The 16,853-nt window shown below is 44.3% G+C and overlaps 1 protein-coding gene across 1 annotated transcript in view; it reads left to right on the top strand.

The window, feature by feature from the left end:
- Fat3 (FAT atypical cadherin 3) overlaps positions 1-16,853 on the top strand; it is a 595,719-nt gene that overhangs the window by 571,841 nt on the left and 7,025 nt on the right. The window contains exons 23-26 of the mRNA XM_055615501.1: positions 497-965; positions 10,872-11,025; positions 12,512-13,164; positions 15,242-15,355. Coding sequence (XP_055471476.1) covers positions 497-965; positions 10,872-11,025; positions 12,512-13,164; positions 15,242-15,355 — 1,390 coding nt within the window. The remainder of the gene's footprint in view (positions 1-496; positions 966-10,871; positions 11,026-12,511; positions 13,165-15,241; positions 15,356-16,853) is intronic.

The raw sequence follows: 16,853 nt of genomic DNA, 5'->3' as shown, positions 1-16,853 counted from the left end.
GTGTGTGTGTGTGTGTGTGTGTGTGTGTGTGTGTGTGTGTGTGTGTGTGTTTGTAGAGTTAACCTGTGACTGCCACCCTCACACACTCACACACACTGGACTAGGGAGCCTCAGAAGGGTAGAACACATTAGCATAGCATATTGCCTACCACGTGATGGATGTCCAGTGAATATTGGTGATTACGTGTGACTCAGTCCTGTGACAGAGAGGGATGCACACCCAAACAAGATACTAAAGTGAGTCTTAAAGCAGGGTGGAAAAAGGAGGGTGGGGGATCGGCAGAGAGAAACTTTCTTGTTTGAGATTCCTGGCCCCTGACTGTTTCTATGGCTGGCCCCAGGAAGATCTGAGAAGAGTCAGGCTGTTTTCCTGGCAGACAGTGGGAGGCCTGAGTTCGCACAGGTGTAGCCACAGGCTGAATGGAACACCTGCCCTGTTGGGATCACACCGTTTCGGATCTAGACTCACGAGGGCTCTGAATTTCTTCTTGCACAGATTGTGGAAGGCAAGCTGTGGTTCCAGCTGGACTGTGGCAGCGGCCCTGGGATCCTGGGCATCTCCAGCCGCGCTGTCAACGATGGGAGCTGGCACTCAGTCTTCCTGGAACTCAATCGCAATTTCACCAGCCTGGCCCTGGATGACAGCTATGTGGAGCGACGCAGGGCACCCCTGTACTTCCAGACCCTCAGCACTGACAGTGCCATCTTCTTTGGTGCTCTGGTGCAGGCGGATAACATCCGCAGCCTGACGGACACGCGAGTCACGCAGGTCCTCGGTGGCTTCCAGGGCTGTCTGGACTCCGTGGTGCTCAATCACAACGAGTTGCCCCTCCAAAACAAGCGCAGCAGCTTCGCTGAGGTCGTGGGTCTGACGGAGCTGAAGCTGGGCTGTGTGCTCTACCCAGACGCATGCCAACGCAGCCCCTGTCTGCATGGGGGCAGCTGCAGCGGCCTGCCCTCTGGTGGTGAGTGCACGTTTGTTCAGGCCCCTGGAGGAGGGGGGGGAGGGAAGGGGAATGAAGGGATGCATACACATGAGGTAGGCCCACCCTTACAGCTAACCCCTTCCACCTTCTTCAGGCCCCTCCTGGATAGGATACCCAACACAACCCCATCCCCGCATGCGCATGCTCAGACCTTCTGAATCCTCTTCTGCAGAAGCTTGATACTTGCAGGGTACCCAGGCTAGCCAGTAACTGAATGCCAGACTGTAGATGCGGGCGCCTCTTCTCCGCCCACCCCATACTTTTCCAGACTTCAGATGCCTATAAGGTGTGACGTGAGGAGCCACCTGTTGTCACAGCAGAAGGCTGCCTGATATCACTGACTGGAGCTCCTAACCAGGCTTGAGTATAACTTTACCAGTAATGAAAGGTGATGGGGAGTGAACCTGCTCCCTGGGAAGAGAGTTCCAAGGAGGGTCTTTGGAGAGGGAGCTGGGGATACCTCAGCCCGCTGGTACTTACCTAGCAGGTCTGAAAATCTGAATTTATCTCTAGGAGTACACAGCCATGCATGTGCACACTCACGTCTGTACACACACACACACACACACACACACACACTACAAAGACATGAAATAAACATACTGAGAATGTCAGGAAGGAGCCCAGTCAAGGGTGCCATAGTGCTCCTCTCTAGTCATTTCTTCCCCAGGCATCCTCAAGGGGAGGAGAGAAAAGCAGGAAAGACATGGGAGGGGAAGGAAGGAGATGAAGGGGAAAGGGGGAGGAACAGAACCACAGCATATTTCTATAGTTGTTTAAGGCCCAGGAATCTGAGCTCTAATACTCTGCTGACCCACCCAGGGGCAGGGTCTACCTGGAGGTCCGCTAGACAGGTTTCCTTCTGGCTGGGCCTTTCCACCTCTCGGCAGCACTGGCCTGCATCCCCAGCTCCTTTGCAAAGCTACTCAGCAGCCATCTGATTAGTGGATTTAAAACTTCGCGATCACTTGAGATTCTGCTCAGCATTAGCACTTCCTGCAGGCCGGCTCTGAATTTAGAGTCCATTTTAAGATGAGGACGTTAGAAACTGTCCGTGGAATGATGTGGTGCAGGAACACAGGCACCAAAGTTGTTCAGACTCACATATGTCACTGTCACAGTGAGGGCCCAGGGCCCTGGGGGGAAGTTTCCACTGTCTCAATTTAAGGAATCTATTTGCTGTTTTTACTGTCTCAGCAGTATATGTAAATAAGGGGTGGTTATGGCTCCATAATTCCCGAATGATGGGCAGACTCTCGGCTAGCTGTTATGTAAACCAGCCCCTCATGACGAATCAGGACCAGTTTTTCTGGTCCTGGCAAAAATGCTCTACCAGTGTGAACCACTGACAGTATATGAAAGAGCATATAATTAAATTGGGTTGAAATTGAACACCATGCCATGTCAAATGCTGGGTATACAGCCACAAATTGTAATATACTTTAACCATGCCAGGACATTGTTTTTCCTGGCAAAGCTATGTTGTTCCAGAGAGGGTTATCTTTAAAATAATAATAGTCACTGAACAAAGGGGAAAGGCTGTGGAGTCTGGCTCAGCTGTGAAATGTGTTAGCTAAGTACCCAGAGTAGGTATGTTATATAAGTAAATGACTCTAGGGCTCCTCTGAGAAATGCTAGTTTTTTTTCTGGTGTTTGTTTCTTTTTTTCTTGTTTTGTTTCTGTTTTTTGGTTTTTTGTTGTTGTTTTGTCTTGTTTTGTTGAGGCAGAGTCTCAAATACCATAAGATAGCCTCAAACATAATGTGTAAGGATGGTCTTAGGATATCCTTAGGAATGTCTGAGGATAGTCTTAGATTTCTGATCTCCCTGCCCTGCCTTCTGAGCAATAGGATTCCAGACACACATCACCAGGCTCAGTGTATGTGCACGGGGAATCAAAACCAGGGCCCCCTGCACGCTATCAGCTGAACTCCAAAGCCACTTATGTTTTTTCCTATACCCTATGCTCACTAATGATCAGAGTTGCCTGTACACAGTGCACTCCATCTCTCTTTGTACCCCTATGCTCTACTTTCTCCTACGATATACTTTCTTCTTAATTCTGGGCTCCTCAGCAGGTTCTCTTCTCTCCAAAGTAATGTGGTCTCTTTTAGCCTAGCCTCTTCTTTGCACCTAAGAGTGTATAATTTCCTGAAGTGATCAGTGCACCCTTTCTCACCTCTGTCTATGTCATTCCCTTGCCTTAAGCCCACTTCTCTGCCAATGTGAGGAGGCCCCACCCGAGCAGCCATCTTCCCAAGCCACCCAAACCTGGTCTAGAGACTATGGTCCTGGAAGCATGGTGCCAGGTGCAGCAAGCCCATCCTAAAAGAAATGTCAGAGGTCTCCTGTGGCATACCGTGGAGCCAGAGACACTGGATTCCTTCTCTGGTGTGTGAGGGGGCACCTAGAGGCTTCCTTGCTGTAAACATAAGGCCTTGACCTCAAAGAACAGACTATTTTCTAATCTCCATTTTCTATTAATATCATGGGCATTTTAAAAAATACTTTACTTGTGCTTTGATTTTTGTGTATGGATGTTTTGGCTACATGTATGTCTGTGCATCAACTGCATGTCTGGTAGCCAAAGAGGTCAGAAAAGGGGATTAGATCCCCTGGAACTAGAGTTACAGGCAACTGTTAGCTGCCATGTGGATGGTGGGAACAGAACTTGGGTTCTCTGGGAGAGCAGCCAGTGCTCTTAAACACTGGGCCATCTCTCCAACACCTGTCATGGGCATTTTTTTTTGTCATATCCTTGTTTTTTTTTCCTGCCTGGAAAATCCCTTTTACCAAATTAGGAGGGTGAGGTACAAGAAAGGAATGAGCCAAAAGTCAGGCCTCTACTTCCTACTTATGGAACCATTAAATTAATCATAAAGTTACAAGAAACACCTTCTTTTAAAAGAACAGTGAAATTAAGTATAGTCATGCCCTCATGCATTCTTTCTGGTTGCCAGAGAGATCAAATCACAGGGACACAGTCTTTACACTCCCAGATCAAAAGGCAAGATGCATGCAGTATTCCAAGAGGACATTTGAGTTAAGGAAGCAGGCTGAGGTCCTTAAAGGTAAGCCCGTGCACAGGACAATCTTTGAACATGGGAGAGTTTCTTTGAACATCAGCCTGTTCTCTCTCTCTGCCCCCCAATCTGCGGATCACTGTAAAATACCAAGACATGATTTACTATCGTTATCTGCTTGACAACAGAACAATACTGGAAGACTGGTTGTTGGATCTCCTGGTAACAGACTCCATTCTCAAACTATGCTACATTGTTCTAGAACATCAATAATCTTTAAAACAGTCAACCCACCCCTCAGAAAGAGACATTTTCTTTCAGGATTCCTCCCCAACTACCCTAAACCCAAACCAAAGCCTTGGCACAAGGACCAAAGAGTTGCTTCTACTACCCTGGAATTGAGCACAGTCAGCAGCTCTGACCAGCCTTATAATTCTTCCTAACCAAGAAGCGATCCTCAGGAACCCCCAGCGGAGTCAAAGCATAGAGGACTAAATTGTAATGTGACCCTATAAATCAACCACAAAAAGAAGGCTTATATATCTTATATATATATCACAAACATGACCGGGAAACAGTAATCACCATGAAGAAGAAATGACTGGGACCCATTCTGACCCTTACATTTTTAGACCCATTGGGTGGGGCATAGACCAGAGGGCACCCACATTCTGAATAAGACATACTCAATTCTCCATGCCTCATGATGCTCAACTCAAGACAATTAAGGGAAAACACAGTGGAAACTAAACTGTAATTTGGTGAAGCAATGCCCCAAGCCATGCTGTCACCAGGCCAGAAAGAATCACTCACACAGTTTTGCATGAAACAATGGTGAATTTTTCAGTAGCCAGAGATACTAGTTTGAGTGTGCACAGCACTAAAATATTGCTCACACTGAAACTGCTTATATACTAAAACATTTGATATTTCAATATTAGGGAATATTCTTCCCTTCTACTCTCCTTTCCTGTTTTACAGATTAACAAACCAGAAAAGTTAAATAAGAAATCTGCCATTACATACCTTGGAGAGTGTGAAACTCCTTTCTATACCCAAACGTGTCTCGGACAGGCTACACCATCACTGAGGATGCTAGAAAGATGTATCACAGCTCCCACCTAAGCCTACTGCTCAGTCTGTACCTCCCTCCACAAGCTCCCTAAACAATGTTCTAATGTCACCTTCGGGACCTTCATTGCCCTGGAATCTGGAGAATCTTCTAGCCTCCATTTCCCTCTTTACTACAGATAGTGGTTCTCCAACCCTGAGATGCATCAGATCACTCAAGGAACTCGTTAAAATGAGGTTTTGCTACTGAAGATCTCTTGATTGTTTATTTTAAAGGCAAATCTATTTGCTTGTCTCTCTTCTTTGTTGTTCACATCAGAAGAACCCTATGCTAGATAATCAAATTATACTTGCAAACTACCCAACATTTTGCCAAGAAAAGTTCAAGGGCAATGGGAAAGAGACCCAAACCTGAAGTGTCAGAATCTATGGGAGTTTGGGCATCTTTGTTTTAACAAGGTAGATTCTGTGCATATCCAAGTTTAAGAACCACTGCCACTGGGAGGTCCTAGGAGATTTTTCTCTGCCGTGGTTCTGGGGATCAGGTAGAACTCAAGTCCTCATGTATTGTGAAACAAATGACTGACAGAGCTTGTAACTTTGCCTGCAGTTACTGGGTTTGTAAGCAACACAGAGATGAAAACTGACTTTGGAGTCTGCAATAATTACAATAAAACACTAAGGCACCAAGTACCTGTGTACTACACTGACTTTTGAAATCTGGAAGCCTTGTTGTTCTCTCTGATAGGAGCATTTCTGAATATAATTGATCAGAAAAAGCAAAGAGCTTCTCGGACATTGAGCATCCTGGTCATGGCCACATGCGATCAACAGGCAGCAGCCAGAACTCAGTCTTGGACCCAGGTCCTCACTACATCCAAGTACCTTATCACTCTATAATTATCACTCTATAATTATCACTCTATAATTCAACCAGCATGGCATCAGATGACACTCTAGGTCTCGGGTGCTTTATATGTGTCTGTCAATATTTTCACCTCTGTGCAGTGGGCATTGTTTCCTTATCAAGACTGTGGACCTAAAAAACGATGCTCCCCTTACCCTGATGAGTAGAGCAGAAGGTTGAGGTCATTGCCTGGGTGAACTGAGTCAAAAATAATAATAATAATAAGCAAAGGAATAAGACAGGAATTGTCTTGATTATTTGTCCACACCACCCAGATTTGCTCTATACTTGCTTGTTCCAATTCTATTTTTGCATTTAATAGGTTTTGCGATGTTCTTCAGTGAGTAAGGGAAGGAGAAGCACTTTAAGTTTGCCTGGCTGCAGGTTTTAAAAACCATCTGCCTGGACTATAACTAGGAGTGTAAACAGGAACACAGATTTGGAGGCGAGGCTTAAAAATATACTTCCCATGTCCCCAAGATTTGCAGGGAAAGAAGCTGTGGCTTTTTTTGTCCACATATTTCAATGCTAGTAGGGCCATTTCCTTTTTACAAGCTGAGAAGTGCTACACCACCAATCTGCTCACCAGTAACCACAAGAGAACCATCTTACCTAAGCTCCTGTCTTCTCATTTGTAAAGCAGCCATGATAATAACTGCTATTTAGAGAATATAATGCATGCAGTTGTTATGAGAAGTAAATGAAACACAAATCACAAAAAGAACTTAGAATTTTTCCTAGTCATATAATAAGCTATTACCCTGGTTAGTGATTTTGTTACTTCTATCCGACCTCCCAAAAAAAATCAATTCTTATTCAGACTTTGAGAAATTATACAAGTAATTTTTTTATATTTGTGACAGTGTTAGATAATATTTGTGATCACTTAATGATTTCTGGATATCTCTAGGAATTTGTGTGTGGGTGTGGGTGTGTGTGTGTGTGTGTGTGTGTGTGTGTGTGCGTGCGCGCGCGCATAGGTATATGGGTCTACATGCACATATATGTTTGTGTAAATGTATTGGTGTGTGTAGATGTAGTTGTGCATGCATAGGTGTGTATATATGTATGTGTTGGTATGTGCATATATAGGTATGCCTATGTATTGGTGTGTTTACATATGTGTAAGTATTTGTATGTGTGTGTTTATATGTGTGCTAGAGTGTTGTGTGTGCATCTCTGTGTGTGTATGAGTTTGTGTTATAGCAACATAAGGGAATTCTTGGGAAGAACAGAAACATATATGACTTTGTTCATCTAATTATTATTTGGCTCCTAGGAGGAATGTCTATTCTTGTTTGTCTTCCGCCCCCTGGAGAACTATATGAAATTAACACAAGCTACTCCCTCTTATTCTTGGCAAGTCATTAGTCTCATTCAATGATAATTTCTAGAATCCATACAGTATTGTAGAAAGTTCTGGGACACAGGAATCCCGGTTCAGACTCAATTGCTTACTAGTCCTTTCTCCTAGAACAGCCTCATGAATTCTCCAGTGCCCTGTGAGGAAATGTTTGTGAACTATTCCCCTGCCCCCTCCTTTGATCATTGTGAGCCTCTGTTGAGTGACTGGAAGTGATTTTTAAAATACTAAAACACTAGATCACTTGAGTTTATTGCAGTAGACTTGTTGATGTGTAATAATGTGTAAAAATTATTAATAGTAGGTTCTGTGGCAAAATAATGAGATTACAACATCAGGTGGTGATAGGTTAATTCTAATAAACAAGGCTTTCATAGAGGATGAATAATAGATATCCTTATTTACTAAAAATCCCATTTGAGTATTTTAACCCAATATTTTCCCCCTCATTGTTTACCAAAAACAACAACAACAACAAAAAACAATTCCATCAAAATAAAACACTTAAGAGCAGATTTGTGTCCAGAGACCTCTTCTCCTTTGACTTATAAGTCTGAGGTCACAGGGCAGCTCTTAGATGCCCTGCCTCTCTTTCTGATGACAGACACGTGCTCAGTGAGTTGTAGCTGTAGTAACGTGTGCTGTTAGAAACCGGTTACAAGAATACCAACCAGGCCTGAGTTCAAGTCCATCTAGTTTAGTCAGCATGAGCAAGTGCTGGCTTCTCTAGAGCTAGGTTTCCTTGGCTATAACCATCTGAGCTTGTATCCCTGGTGCTTACCATGGGTTCTTTTTTTAGATATATGCTAGTAACCATCCCTATTGAAGTGAAGGCCCTGGTTTATAATGTTTGCAGATTTCTGTGGTTGTCCTGTGTCTAGCTGTTCAACCAGTGGTTCAATAACTGGACTGCCAAACTCCCAATCACTATGAGCAGGAACTAGCATACCTCCACCTGTCATATAGCTATTCAGTCTTTAGAAGACAGGAAGTCTGTCAGACTGATGCTACATCAAGTAGTAGCAGAGGTCCTGCAGAAGATCATGAAGGGAGCTGTGTAAGGGAGATACTTGGAACATAATCTGTTAGAGTTCTCCGGGGAAGCAGAATCAACAGGAAGAAATATGTCATATTCTCTCTCTCCCTCTCCCTCTTCCTCTCCCTCTCCCTCTTCCTCTTCCTCTCTCTCTCCTTTGTGTGTCTGTCTGTCTGTTGTCTCTATCACACACCCACATAAACACACATGAATGCATATTCACATACACACAGAGAAAAGGAAAAAAAGAGAGATTTAATCTTATAGGATTATCTAAATGTGATTTTGGACTAGCAAGTCAAATTTTTATAGGGCAGGCTAGTGGCTGGAAATCCACATAAAAGCTGGTTTTGAAGTGTTGAAATGATTATCCATAGAGCAAGGCAGTTAGTGAGAAATGGGCAAAATTTCTCTTGGTATTGATTTTGAAGCAAAAACTTTTATTGGGCCCACACACATTATGGAGAGTAATGACCGACAGTAAATGTTGGTACATGCACAACTACCTAAAGACTGAGATCAGTGTTTAAATGGCAGGACATAGTAGCCTAGCTGGCCTGAAACACAAAGTAGCCCATCATAGAAACCAAAAAATCAGGAGAAACTATACAGGTAGAAAAATACCATGAATTATTAATATACTCGGGAAATAAGAGAAGAGGCTATGGCCATAGTACCCGTTAGCCAAATAGTGTTACATGTTAGCCAAAAAAAAAAAAAAAAAAGAGGGAAACATTTCAGTGACAAAAAAAAAGTGTTAATTGAAAGATGACAGTGTCAGTCAACTTCAAAAACAATTCAAAGTGAGAAACTGTCGACAGAAATCAAGCAAGAACTGAGAATTTAAGAGCATAGACAAGATAAAGAGTTCCAGGAAGTTCTAAATCCCAGATGCAAATAAGAAAAGTTTCAGGAAAACAAAGGAAATCACCAACAAAAGGGTGCAAGAAAATTTACAATTTACCAAAATTAAAGGATGAGCATTTCCAGATTACAAGGGCCCACTGAGAATCCAACACTGGCTGGAATGAGCTCATGCTAAAAGAGAGCCTAGCTAATTATCATGAATTTCTAAAAATATGACCTTCCAACATATTGGAAAAAAAAAAAAAAAAAAAAACCTGGTCTCTTGGTCTCTTGCAAGCTTTGGAGACTTTGGATTTCACAAAAACAGCATGCAGAAGATTTCTTCAATTTCCTAATGTAATCTAACTTTCAATGAAGTTTTAGGATTTAACTATAAATTTTCATAAAATTTGCCTTCTATAATCCCTTCCCATGGGAAGCAATTATAGAATCTCCAAATGAAAGAGAGAATAAACCAGATGAATCCAGACACTGATCTTTAACATAGGTATGCAAGAGAGCTGCATAGGCTCTCTTGTCACCTGTTCAAGGTGGAGCCCCAAGAGGCGTCAGCAAGACCTCCTGAGCAAGTGAAAATGAGCCACCATGTGCTGCTCCCTGTAGGGAGAACCTGGTGGAAAGTCTGCAGGTGAATTTAAATAGTATTCAGAAAAAGAGCAACCCAAAACACAGGTCCATCTTTGACCTTTTTTGTTAAGACAAAGATACATATGAAAATAAAAGTCACAATATACTAGGTGACTTAGCTAACAAAGAGCATATTACAGCTAATTACAATAATAAAACACTGTTTGTTCAATTAACATTAAAATATTACAATATACTGGGAGGAAGAACCATGGAAGACTGTCCATGTGTGATCACAAAATTATCAGCATTCCACAGAAGAAAATGCAAAAAAAAAAAAAAAAAAATACAGGTTTTACACTGTGGGAGTATAAATACTGTGATTTATAAGGCAAAGCTCATAGATTATCTCTCATTTACTAAGTACGTATCTAACTCTAAGGACAACAACAATTTCTTTAGGAAGAAAAGGGAATAGCCAGGGTAACGTATCCTTTCCACACCGAGACACATGTAATCCTCTGAAAGTCCTCATTCGTCTGATAGTTAATGTCATCTGCAGTGCAGACATCAGTTCCTATTTTTGCCTGACAGCTTCATGAATAGAACATGAAAGAGATGCAAAGATGAGTCTCTGCATAGGGGATATGAAGGGTTGGGGCTTGAGTTTCAGTTGAGCTGACTTGGCCTCGCTTAGAGCTCAGGGCAGGAGGGAGCATGGCAGCAGTGGCTTCTCCCATCTGGAGCTGTCACCATTTGCAGAGGAATGATAGAGAATGTGCCGCCACCCTCTTAACCATCCTGCTCTCTGCTCTTTGACAGCATCACTAGCATCCTTTAAAATGTGGACAACTGGGTGAATTTTTTTTTTTTTACTAACATGGAATACAGACTATACCCTGGGATTTTTATGGCAAATGAGTTCCACACAGCCAGTGTGCTGATCGGGCCTTGCTTAAGATGAGGCATAGGGAGGGCCTGTCACGGCTGAGCCCAAGGATGCACATCACTGAAGAGGCACCCCCAGCTCATGAGGCCCTCTGTTTCCCCAGGCTATCAGTGTTCCTGTCTCTCACAGTTCACGGGGAGGAACTGTGAATCGGAGATCACAGCCTGCTTCCCCAACCCTTGCCGGAATGGAGGATCCTGTGACCCCATAGGAAACGCCTTCGTCTGCAGCTGTAAAGCTGGCCTCACAGGTGTCACGTAAGTGCAATTATTCAAGGACCTCTCTGTACACCGCATCTTACCATAAGGAAACAACCTAGCATGTAGTTCTTGGGAATAAATGGATACACTGCTGTCTTGCCCATACAGTGTTCACAGAGGCTGTGCTTGCTGGTAGGCAAAGTGATGTAATGCGAGGAAGAGGCCCTGAGCTCAAATCCCTAACACCCACGTTAAAAACCTGGGCATGGTGGCATGAACTTGTAACCCTGAGGCTGGGATCTCCTGGGACTCATTAACCAGCCTCTCCAAAATAGTAGTGTGCTTCAGGTCCAGTGAGAGATAGGGTCTCTCACAGAAAAGTAGAGATGGAAAGTGATGGAGAGAGACATCTGATATCAACCTCTGGTCTCCACAGGCATATGCAACCACACTGACAAGAAAATACATCACACACACAGGCCCCCACACATGCACATGTGTGCACTCATACACACTATTAACTACATTTTTAAAGTACTTACAATGTTAGTAGGAACCCTAAGGTTATATCTGAATTTTATGTTTTACTTTGTCCTTTTAAGCTTATTCGATCTCCATGCATTCTACATTGCTAGAGACACTTAACTTTTAAAATAAGCTTAGACCCACCCAAATTTTCCGGTATAATTCTGAGACACACATAAAACCCACTTTCTAGAACCCGCCAACTGGATCCTACTATTCAGTGCTTAATGGCTATTCTGAGAAATTAATCCTTACCTTTCCTTTGAAAGCACTTTTCCTTCAGGAAATGAGTGAAATTAAAGTGTTAGACAGATGGAAAAGGAATGCTTTAAATTCTGAGTAAAAGGCCACTTCCAGGCATTCTTGATCGTTTCAGAAATACATACGTGTACTCTCAGCAAGTGATAGTCTAATTACAGATCAGCCTGGCGTGTTCATTAGAGCAAGTCTCTGAGGACTCCACCAAGAAATACTTAGCTGATGGTGAATCGCTGGATGTAATTTAAAGTAATAAAGCTGCATTTATTTTTAAATACTCAGTGATTCTAACTAATTTCTGGTTGACCTGGCCCCAATCTGTTCAAATTAGGGATGTTTGGACTACATTTTAAAAAGTGGATTACCAAAACTATAGGTGAATCAGACTTTTTTGATGAACATGTCAGACAATTACTTAAGTAGAGAAGCATGGAGGAGAGAGAAGTTCTGTGTGCTTCGAGTATTCAAAGAAGAAGGAATCAGACCTAAAAGCTTTCCTTACTGTGGCCAGAGAGGCAGAGCAGTGGCTAAGAGTGCTTGCTGTCTGTCCTTCCAGAGGAGCTGAATTCAGTTCCCAGCACCCATGTTGGGTGGCTCACAACCACCTGTAATTCTAGCTCAAGGACCCAATGTCCTCTTCTAGTCTGTGTGGGCATCTGCACACACATGGTACTTTGTAGGGGTTTCCTTCTCTTTTTGCCTGAGATCTGGTAAAGCGGTCCTGATGTTGGAAGGTCTTCTGTGTGCTTTGTCACTGAAGGTGCGAGGATGACGTGGACGAGTGTGAGCGAGAAGAGTGTGAGAACGGGGGCTCCTGCGTCAACCTGTTTGGCTCCTTCTTCTGCAACTGCACCCCAGGCTATGTGGGCCAGTACTGTGGCTTGCGCCCCGTGGTCGTGCCCAACATCCAGGCTGGCCACTCATACGTGGGCAAGGAGGAGCTGATAGGCATCGCTGTGGTCCTCTTTGTCATCTTCACGCTGGTCGTGCTGTTCATCGTCTTTCGCAAGAAGGTCTTTCGAAAGAACTATTCTCGCAACAACATCACATTAGTGCAAGACCCAGCCACCGCCGCTCTGCTGCACAAGAGCAACGGCATCCCATTCCGCAGCCTGCGGGCAGGCGATGGGCGCAACGTGTACCAGGAGGTGGGGCCCCCGCAGGTGCCGGTGCGCCCCATGGCCTACACCCCCTGCTTCCAGAGTGACTCTAGGAGCAATCTAGATAAAGGCCTGGACGTGCTGGGTGGCGAGCCCCAGGAGATGAGTACGTTCCACCCAGAATCCCCGCGCATCCTGACAGCACGGCGCGGGGTGGTGGTGTGTAGCGTCGCCCCCAACCTCCCAGCTGTGTCACCCTGCCGCTCAGACTGCGACTCCATCCGGAAGAATGGCTGGGATACCGGATCTGAGAGTGAGTGAGATGCAGGAATGGACTGGTGTCCGTCCCTGAGAAGCCCCTGGGTCTCAATGCTAACCTCTGAGAAGGAGAGAGGAAGGAAAGGCAGTCTCATGAAGTGAGAGGATAGAACACAGGCAGGGGGCATGCTTGGAACCAGGTGGCTGTGTTTCCCTCTCCTTTCGGCCTTCCTGTGTTACCCCCAGAGAAAGCTCTGGGGGAATAACCCCTAGAGTGGGAAATAGCTGGTGTGCTGGATAGCAGAGTTGAGTGTGGCTGGAATGGGATGTAGCTTTGGTGTGCTAAATAGCGGAGTTGAGGGTGGCTGTGGTTGCTGAGCATACGGCAAAAGGTAGGATTTAGGATCCACAATGATGCAAGGATTTAAGCAGGTGAGTGACATGAGCTGGCTAAGTTTTAAAGACAGAGCTGACAGATTCTACAAAGGACCGAATACAGTCTAGAAGGGTTCCAGCAAAGCAGGCTCTGCATCTAGGTGAGAAGGTAACTACTCCCTGCTCTGGCATCAGAATGAGACTAAGGCAAACTCTGTCGTCCCTGACTTATCACTATATATATATATGTGTGTGTGTGTGTGTGTGTGTGTGTGTGTGTGTGTGTAGATTAGGGCCTGGAACTCATAGATATCCACCTGCCTCTGCCGCCCAAGTCCTGGGATTAAAGGTGTGCGGTGTGCGATGATGCCCAGCCAAAGGATTCCTTTTTCACGTAGGAAATGAAAGGAGTTCTAAGAAATGGGCTTGAGCTTGTCATTGCAGCCTCCAGGGCCAGCTGACTACTGTCGTGTTCCTCAGCATTCGAGGCTCAGCTACAAACACCTAGGCCATTGCTAAAACACGTTGTCATGTTTTGTGGCGCTCCTGGTGGGAGGTGACCCTCTCCCTGGCATGTCTCTGCACTTGTATCTGTTGTTTATCCGAGGCTCTGACTTCATTATCTGAAAGCAGATAGGGAGTCCTCATGTGTCCTCCTCATGTTATTCCTTATGGGGTAACAATAATCTCTGTGGCTTCAAAACAAAGGAACTGTTCCTTTAATCACAGGTCTATGTCTCTTTGGACACTCACATTACACATTTCAGGGTGGTCTGAAGCATTTCTTGGAGAATATTTTCCATCCCTACCTTGTTATATGACAGCTTTATTTCCAGAAACTGCCTCAGGCCAAAACTCAAATTTTCCCCTGAAGTATCATTGGATTTTAAGCCGGACAGAGTTAGAGCTGGCGAGACAATCTCTGGCAACTAATTCATTTTGGACTTGACCACTTCAAGAAATGATGCTTTTTATTGTTTCCTACATCTATCAAATTAGAAAGGGTATGTGTGTGTGTGTGTGTGTGTGTGTGTTGTGTGTCCACATGTATGTGTGGAAGAGTGTGTGTGCATGTGTGTGCCTGTGTGTGTGTGTGTGCCTGTGGCGTGTGTGTGTGTGTGTGTGTGTGTGTGTTTGTAGGGTCTGGCTATTTTTTTTTTTTTTTTTTAGCAGAAAGAACACCAAGGGAATAAGGAAAAACTCCCATCCGTCTGTCCTCTAACCAGACACAGGGCAAAGAACACTGGCAGCCCCAACATGAAACACCACTGCCCTCTAGAAGGCAGAGCTGAAAATTCCACTGATCCCCAGAGGTGGAAGCTGAAAGAAATATAACGGCTTTCTTGCCTATAAAATATTTATGTCCCTGTTTTAAAGTAATCTCGTTTAACCTGGTGTTGACACCACATCAGTTCATGTAAATGACATAAATTAAGTCTGAATGAAGAGCAACTCAGCTACTCCATCCTCATTTCACTCCCTTCACACTCCTCACTTTGAGACAGGAACAGTTACTTCAGCTGACAGCTATTCGGAAGCTCATTTACCATGGGTTAAGGGTTTCAAATCCATAATGTAAATCACTTGATTGACAGACCTTTGCCCTATGGCACAATCAATTTTCCATTGTGGGACCAACTTATTTTCTCGAAGCAAATCAAAAAGCCTCTAAGAAAAGGGGGTAGGAAGAGCGAGAGCAAGACTGAAAATCTGCATGGGGCTGAATGCTGTTTCTGCTCTCTCTTGCTGTTCTGAAGACAAAGGAGCTGAAGATACAGGAGAGGTGACCTGCTTCACAAACAGTAACAAAGGCAGCAACTCTGAAGTCCAATCCCTCAGCTCCTTCCAGTCGGATTCAGGTGACGACAACGGTAAGCATGCGTCCTGCCCAGTGCCGGGGACAGCAGATGAGGTGAAGGGGACATGGCTGGTATTGTTTCTTGTCCTGCTTGTTGGCTTTTAACTGTTTTTGACCCATTGTTGAGAGTCTGTGCTGGACAACCTAATAAGCCACTGGTTAGAGCAGGATACTCCCTCTAGGCATGAGTTCTCTTTGACATAGAGGGTGACGGAATTGCCTCCTTCCCAGTGATAGTTCACAGCAAGCACAATGATATGCTCCCATTCTGTGCGGCCTGTGGCCTCTTGCGTTCCAGCTCTACATTTAAGACAGCATTGTTAGACATTAGTTTGGAGTCAGGGCAGTGATGTCTTTGTTCCATTGAATTTCCCTTCTCATCATTTGTTGGGAGTTTGGAAAACTGATTAAAAACTATGACACGGCTCCTTAGAAAAATGCCTGTCTGCCCAGAATGCTGTATGCAAGTCCTGTGGCTCACAGCCTGCTCTGATAACTCCAAATCTGGCACCTCCAGCTCCCATGAACCTGTGCAGATAGAAAAGGGGGCTGATTTTCCAACTAGGAGAACAGCTGTGTAAGATGAGCAGGGAAGGAAGAGAAAAGCCAGACTAGCAAATGTTTGCCATGTGGTGCTAAAGCAGGAATCATACCCAATGATCATCCAGGAGCAAGCAGCCCAACCCTAGCCATACTTCAAGTCGTCTTTCCCATTTACCAGCAGCTGACAAGAAAAAAAAAATTAACACTTGCTAATTGATGTAATCTTTCAACACATAGACCCTTGCTAATCCACTGTGTGCTAAGTCCTGGGCTGGCTGTTTTGTACATAGAAAAGCAGAATGAAAATAGCACATCCTGGTCTCTGAGCGCACACAGGAAAGGTGACTGGAGAAGTTGTAGGATTACAATAGTTTCCTTTCTCAAACATGTTCTTTCCCACATGTTCACCCAATACTAGACACCCTTGAAGAAATTTCAGTTCAGGGGCTAGCAAAGTGGCTCAGTAAATAAGAGTAAGAGTGTTCTGTACTCGAGAACCTGAGTTAGAGTCTCTAGCACCTACATAAAATCTCATGCGTATGGCATGTTTCTAACCTGAGCATTCTGATTAAGAGACAGGCCAGCCAGACAGGCCAATATGCCAAGCTTCCTGTTCACAGATAGACCCTGTCTCAAGGTAATAAGGCTGAGAAGTGAAAGAGAAAAACATTCAAGGCTCCTGCTCTGGTCTCCACATGTGATTGCATAGGCCCATGAACATACAAACATGAATATATCACACACAAACATACACACAGGAGCACACACAAACATATATAAATACATACATACACACACACACACACACACACACTCACACACACACTAGCATATCTATATGCTGCATTCCTTCTGCCTATTTTAAACCAGACACACAAGGCTCTGACCCAGATGTGTTTGCCTTGATGCACTCTTCCTTCAGCTCCAGAGAGAAGAAAAGCTATAGCAACTTTGCATTTTATGTTAAA

The sequence above is a fragment of the Psammomys obesus genome, unplaced genomic scaffold, assembly GCF_907164565.1.
Source record: "Psammomys obesus unplaced genomic scaffold, mPsaObe1.curated_primary_1811, whole genome shotgun sequence".
NCBI lineage: Eukaryota > Metazoa > Chordata > Mammalia > Rodentia > Muridae > Psammomys > Psammomys obesus.
The sequence above is the reverse complement of the archived record's forward strand: the minus strand, read 5'-3'. Positions and strand labels throughout refer to the sequence as shown.